General features: G+C 35.0%; 1 protein-coding gene across 1 annotated transcript; it reads left to right on the plus strand.

The window, feature by feature from the left end:
* Nucleotides 1-209: 209 nt before the first annotated feature.
* LOC137933038 (uncharacterized) lies at nucleotides 210-2,210 on the plus strand. The gene has a single exon (XM_068776771.1). It carries the CDS (start codon nucleotides 210-212, stop codon nucleotides 2,208-2,210), a length of 2,001 nt encoding a protein of 666 aa, XP_068632872.1.
* The last annotated feature ends 5,685 nt before the right edge of the window (nucleotides 2,211-7,895 follow it).

A 7,895-nucleotide genomic window follows, 5' to 3' on the forward strand; every position in this document is an offset into this window, starting at 1 on the left:
CTTCGCGGACAATTAGACAATCGCGGTTACAGTGCGTAGGTGCACAGAAAAAAAGATTTTCCGTTTCAGATAATGCAGTGACGACAATGGCGAAGTTTGCGTAAGGCTTTCGCACGCCGTGGACTATAGTGGGGCGGGAATTTATATAGGAGACTCGGGCTCGCGGCGGCGCCTTAGCGGCGTCATGCAGCCTCCGCTGGCTAAGCGACATGATTCGTCTTGTGCTCATCGCGCTCGTGGCCACAGCCGCAGCGACCAACTCCACCACAGAAGCAACTACAGATAAAACATCCACAAATTCCACAAAAGAGATCCTTAGCGCCAGCGAAACTGCAGACCCTGGGAAAGTGGAAATAGTTAAACAAATAAGACGTCTCAACGAAGATGGATCCTACACCATAGGATACGAGGCCGACGATGGTACTTTCAAAATCGAAAGCAGAGATGTATTAGGAAACGTCAAAGGAACCTTCGGGTACATAGATCAGGATGGAGAAATAAAACGTGTAACATATTCATCATCTAGTGAAACAACACCAGTGCCTGTTACCACCACCACAACTACTCCTCCACCGATGGTTGTGAGAGTAAATAAAACAATTTCATCAACCACAAGACGTCCCCTCGCAACTGTTGTTTACCCTACAAGAAGCAACATCAGAGAAAGCGCCACAAGGGGCACCGTAATTCAATCTATACCTAGAAGACGTCCAATATCCTCAACAACGAGAACAAATTCAAATCACGACACCACCACAGAGAAGAACGAAGAAACCACCACCAACATACTTAATTTGTACAAGTCTAGAGAAGAAACAAAACCCAGAACGCAGATATCAAAACCAACACCAGCAACTGTTAAAGACGATTTAATTACGAAACAAACAACAACTAATTTACCACAAACAGTAAAACCAGTCCACGAGACTGTTGAGGAAGATGAGGAAGAATCTAGTAAAGCTAATACGATTCGTCGAGAGCTGCCTGAAACTAGTCCTAATCCTCATATGATAAACTTGCAACAGTCCATGGGTGATGACTCAACCGATGTCTACGGAAGCCACCAATCCCATGGATCTGTTCGTCCACTTTTCACAACCACCACATCTCGACCACGACTGATTCCAATCCACACATTACTCGCTGCCCGACAAAAGCTTCAGCATCAAGACGTTCAACAAGATCAGGAGACAACAATAGAAGCAAGCACCGGTCGTGTTTTTGATCAGCAAAGTGTTGTAACTACTAATCCTGTTCCTGTAGTCCATATACAAGCACACAGAGAAGTCGAAGAAAGATTATATCAACAGCCAATCTACAGAAGACCCCAGCCTAGTGTCCACTTCCGAACAGACGAATATTTGAGAGACAATCCGGGAGCTCCTGTACCTATAGGTAACCAGCGGCCCTTTCATCACTATGAATTACCAGAAAAAATACTGGAACAGTCTTACGTGAAGGAAGTGCCTTCAGCTCAAACTAAAAACACAGCGGAATCTACATCCGTGCCTTACGACGTACGACCTGTCGCGAGAATCATCCCGATACATGTCGATGATAGAGGTGTACCTATTCAAGGGTATCAAAATAGATTTATTACTTCATACAGACCAGATCCAACTCCTGTAGTGTACCAACAAAGATATGATCCTCTTGAAGAAATGAATAGCATACAAGCACCTGTAAGTACAAGAGACTTGAAACGTCTGCTTCAGATTTTGATACTAAGGCAAAATCGGTTGCAGTCTTTAATGGACCAGATTGTGGCCCCTGGTCCACCGTACCAACCTTTACCGCTATACCGCCAAGATTACGAATACAATCGTCCACAACCGCGTCAATATATGGACGACCGCTATGACTATAGATTCGACCAGCAGTACAGGTCAGATGCTTACACCAACCAAAATTACGATAATCCACAATATGAAAGTCAAAGGTATGTACCAAGGAGAAGGATCTATACACGCCCGTATGACACGGCCGGGTCATCATCAAACAACATCGAAGAAACACCAGAATACCTACCTCCTGACATCCGTGAAGCCTTGCTGCTGAAGATGCTAATGCTGGCAATCAATCCTGACTTCATGCCGACACCAGCGCCATCAACGGAACTCACCACAGCCGCACCAACTAGGAAGCAGGTAAGAAATGTCCAGATCCTCGGTGAAGAGGGGAGTAATATGAAATCTATGCAGAGACATTAGTTTATAGCTAGTGATACGATAGAACAATACTCATTATATTTTGTAAATAACTTTTGTACGTATTTTTATAATGAATAATCACTAAAATTTATCAGTGTTTTGTATTTCCATTGGTTCCCATAGTAAAATCATATAATTTTGTAACCACAAATATCTATATCACTAATTGATGTTAAAATTTGCATCCGTGTTTGTTTAAACACCTTATTTTGAGTGTTACAGTTCTCGCATAAACTGTGATATTTTTTTCCTATGAATATTTTTAACACAAAATTTTACACGCTAATAAAATTCGTAACTACATTTATTATCTATGTCAGTATGCTTGCGTATGATTAATAGAATATATTTAATCTACTCTAAATTTGAAATTAAATATAGCGTTTTTATACTATAAAATTATAGATATAAATCACGAATTTTCTTTTTATACATACAACGGTTTACTAACTCAAATTCCGAGGAGGTGTATTCCGAAGTAGGTTAGGAAAAGAAGAAAAAAATTTAAATATAAATTTCATCAGAATCAGAGATATAATATTTATTCGATATTTAAAAGAAAAGAAAAAATAGATTTTATACTAAAAAATTCTCAAGTTATGTAAAAAGACGCCAATATACTTGCATGTGACACAGAGGCTTCCGATAATATCTTATTCCAATCAAAATTAACAAAAAATATAAACGCGCTTATAGAAGGTGGTGCAAAAGAAATGTCATAATGTGAACGCGTGTTAATTTATGCAAATGGTGCCAAATATCACTTTACTTTGACTTTTATGAGGTAAATATATAGATATAGTCCACTACTTATTGATAACAAATTTTTTATATATCTACATTATAAACGCCAAAGCAAAGTTACATTTGGCGTCATTTGTAAAAATCGATGCATGTTTACATTACGACATTACTTATGCGCCACCTGTATATGTATTCACCTATTTATTGTCTCATCACGGTATCTTGGGAATCACAAGAAGATTTAAACTTTCGAAATAATATTCCTTTCGCTGAGTATGATTATGGACTAAAGATTCAACAGGAGATATCAAAGTCACGTCAATATAACATTTTCTAGTTTCTGTCCACATATTTTACAGAAACTTTGATAGATTTTTACCGCTCCGGCATTGAAAATTTTTATACTACATGATAAAAGGTTATTGATAACGAAGGTGAATATATTTTAGATTAGAATTAAAAACTTGTTAAAAATGTAGTCGTATGAATTTAACTTAAGTAAACGACATTACTTTCCGGTCCTCCTAATATATCAAATTAGAATTTATATCTCAATATAATTATATATGAGAGTTATAAAGATAGTAATAAATGTACATACATTCTTAAAGTTTTAGTTGAATATAAGACGAGGCTGGTATTGCCAGTTCTAGCGTGAAGGCCTTCCATTGTTGACAGACGCATGCAACACAGCCTTGGAGCCAATCCGGCACCCATGGGAGAGTTTGTCTCCATTATGTTGCCATATTACTAACATTTAATTATCTTACATTGTTATTTAAAACATTGGCAACTCTTGAAATGTTCACATGACAAAGATGCTAGATTTACAAACAAATTTTATAACCTGTTAAATTGGAAAGCTGTGAACACAATGGCCAGTTGATTTAAGTCTTTAGGCACGAAATAGTTCTTGTTTGTCGTGACGAGATATCTCTATGTAAAACTTGAAATCTACGTGGACAGGTTTCGATTTATTAGTGTCAGTGTATTTATTTATCAGAATTATAAATATTTTTATCCATTTTGCTCGTTTTTTGGAGTCTTTTAAATATTCAAGCGCCTTCTTGAACTATATTTACACTGATTTTTTTTGTAAATCTACTTAATGCCTTTTTTCTCTCTTTTCGACACTCGGGCTCAATGAACTCACATTAGATGCGAACAGCCGTGTCGTTTGACCTCTAGTTAAAGGATTTTAGGAAGTTAGTTGTCTGTTAGGTGGAGAGGTTAACAAAAAAAACCTTTCCGAGTTTACTGTGAGTTCCTTACTGATCAAAAAAGCCTTTAAAACCCTCGTAGTTCTAAGTTGAAGGTTTCCCAGGGAAACTAAATTTGATTTTTCCATTCAAAAAAGGTTTCTTCTCGAAAAGTTTTCGGCCCAATATCCAATATCCTAATATAAGAATTTTATATTGGTTTTTACATATTTATATATTTTTTATCTGGCATCACTTTGAATGTTCATGATGAACATTCAAAGTATAAACATGCGAGATGATCTGCAAATAAATATTACAACTGGTATTAAATGAGTGATATAGATAGATTAATTTGTAAAGCCGTGTTCACAACGACCGGATCTCATTTATTGGTTATTGTATTGACCAGGGGTGGCCAAGCTTTTTGATAGTGCGAGACATTATTCGAAATTTAAATTTTTTGCAAGATGCTATCGAAATTATTTGAACAAAACTACAAAATATGTATATTGAAGTTAGATATATTCACACGTATATAACAGCACTCCTAATAATACTTAAGATGCCGATTAATTATGATCGGTGTTTGGATTTCGCTAGCTATATGGTGGAATAATAATAATTATTATTCACACCAGTAATTTGTTTCGATTTCCTAGAAGCTGACATGTGTTATATAAATTTAAATATTGAAATAGTTCGACAATTAATCGAAGTCAAAAACAAAAGTTCAAAGAGTCGCATGTAGCATGCGAGCCGCAGTTTGGCCACCCCTGGTATAGACATCGAATATATATTACAATGATTTTTCGTTCAAGAATTCTTCCGAGCTTTTTGAATGAAAAGTTGAATATATCTGTCTTCAAAAATTATGAACTATACTTCTATTAAAGTGGTGTTGCATAATGTTGTGGGAATACGGCATATATGTCGAGCAAGAGATCCATTGTTAATCCATATGCCGTGGGAATTATTCTCACGGCCTATAAGTTGTTATATTGAAAAATATATGGTACAACAAGCATATACCATTGCACAATGGGTTCGTAATATTTTATATTACGTTGATATAGTTTGTTTTTACTACTGTTATGTTTTCCGTTGTATCAGGTAATAGACGCCCTCTGATAGTGAAACCTTCCTCAAAGATCACGACGATATCTTGTGCTGTCCATGTTCAGCGACTTCCCCCAACCTTGGCTATTTACTTAAATCATATCAGCGTTTGATCATCAACTCTCCTGATGGAAAACGAAGTCTAAAATGAAGCATGAAGATTTTGTAGGTACCTTCACTGTGACCCTGGAGATACCTGGGTTATATATATTCTTGAAAAATAAGGAAGACAGTAGATCGTTCCAGAAAGATCGAGTTGAAACGCATACGCCTTCAAGGAAACAACACATTGTGAGAGTGGTATTTGGTCGACTTTCTGCTCGTACTATAGAGAAACATGTATATTGAAAAATCAATCCTGTTAGAAATTGACTGTTTCATTATTCTATGGTGTTCAAAGTTAAGGTGTTTCTTAGAAAGTAACTCATTATCTCTTATTATTCAAACAACTTTGGTCTATCTAATGGGGGACCTATGTATGCCACGTTTACCATCACTTTAACCATCGGTTCCACGAACGATGTACCTTCCATGCTGCCACTACACTTGCAACTCTTCGAGCTACGTCGGTCACCATTTCTAAGGATCTGCTCATTTCTAATTCAAAGCATCAAGGACATCCCTCTTCGTTGCTCTCTAGGTGACGATGACTTCTCTCGTAAGTATTTTGACACCAGCACAGCTGTTATGACTCTATATCAACAGCATCTGATATCACAGAACATAAACGAAAAATATATAAATACACCAATACCTCGCTTAGCGTCGTTTCGTTTTGCGTTTTTTTCGAAGTTTCATCGCTGCTTAATTAGTACTTATTTTCACTGTGCGTCGTTAGATTTTCGACGTTGCGTTGTTTTGGGTTCAGGTCTAATTTTTTTTTTAAATTTTCTAAAACATGGCAACACTTGTTTCTAATTCCGTCATGCCATCAAAACTCGAGGATTCCCTTTCTAAGTAAAAACAACGCAATTAGAATACAGCTTTATTTTCTCTTTGATTTGCTAATTTTAGTGTTTAGTTTCAATTACGTAGTGTGTTATAATGTCGTGTGTTGTGCTTTTTTTAAAAAAGAGTATAATAAATTTATATAAATTTTACGTGTTGTTTCTGGTTACATAAAAGATATATATTAATCCAATTTATTTATTGGCAGAGTTATATTATTTTTGCTCTTTAAATGTTTACTTTGTTAAATTTTCGTTTTAAAAAGTAGTATTTTCGTAACCCCGGAACCTATCTTCGATCTTTACATGGTTTGCTATAGAAAATCTTAATTCAATTTGCGGCGTTTCAATTTGCGTCGTGTTTTTTTGGTTACGTTCCACGACGCAAAATGAGGTATTAGTGTAACTGAAAATTATTTATACCAATAGTACAAATAAAATCAAACTGAATAGAGTAGGAAGAAAAATCAATACAGATAGAGGTGTAAGACAAGGCGATCCAATTTCTTCAAAACTCTTTATAGTTGTTCTAGAGCACATGATGAAGGAGGTTTCGTGGTCAAGGCAAGGCATTAAGGTAGAAGGTAACTTTCTAAGCCACTTTAGATTTGCCGACGACATCATCCTATTCTCGGAACCTTCACAGCAGGTAGATGATGGTGGATCTCCAGCATGTCAACAGGAGTTGGATTAGAAATGAACATAGAGAAAACGAAAGTCATGTCTAAATACTTTAAGACACACATATGATAAATGACTTACCAATTCAGTACGTAGACAAATATCTCTACCAAAAAATAACAAACTCTACTAGGAGTTATATATATATATATATATATATATATATATATATATATTAAATATAGTGTGAATTTATCTATATAAATAGATAAAATTGAAATATCTTTGCAACATGAAAATAACTGCTTTTTACTAAATGCATATAATTATGTGTACAGTACATATATCAAAATTACAATTTTTTTTCTGTCTGTCTGTTTGGTCCGGTTAAATCTAAATTGATCTAGATCGATTTTTACGGGACCTATACTGGCAAGTAGCTTATGTATATATGCATATATATAGAGATAAATAATTTATATCTACCAAAATAACAAACTCTACCAGAAGCTATATACTAGCTGACCCAGCGAACTTCGTACCGCCTAACAGTCAATGAATGTAATGTTACCTTTTAGCTGAACTAATTAAGGCTTTGATGAATGTAATACAATGATACAAAATAATAATATTAATATAGATAGGAATATAAAAGTATTTTATAATGATGAATGATGATAAATACATACAGAATGAGAATAAAAATTAAAAAAATAATAATAATTGAAGACTTCAAACAAATTATTGACAACTATGTTCACTGTACACTCGGATTAATTCATTAATCGGATTTTCACTCAAGCACCTTGTGGTAAACGACATTCTTTGTTTTTTGGTCAGTACCAAAATAACAAACTCTACCAAGATATATATATATATATATATATATACATATAAATATATATACAAGTTTAGTAAAAGAAATATAAACAAGCAACCTTTCTCTAGTTTCCGTACAATTCATAATTACTTAGTGGGAAAATATGAATCATTTTACAATACATTTTCGTGGAAATTCTCTCAATTATGGAATCTATTAAAAAGTTTAGTAAAAA

Source organism: Battus philenor, unplaced genomic scaffold, assembly GCF_028537555.1.
Source record: "Battus philenor isolate CCGP_79_NKW_IND1 unplaced genomic scaffold, ilBatPhil1.0.hap1 SCAF_12, whole genome shotgun sequence".
NCBI lineage: Eukaryota > Metazoa > Arthropoda > Insecta > Lepidoptera > Papilionidae > Battus > Battus philenor.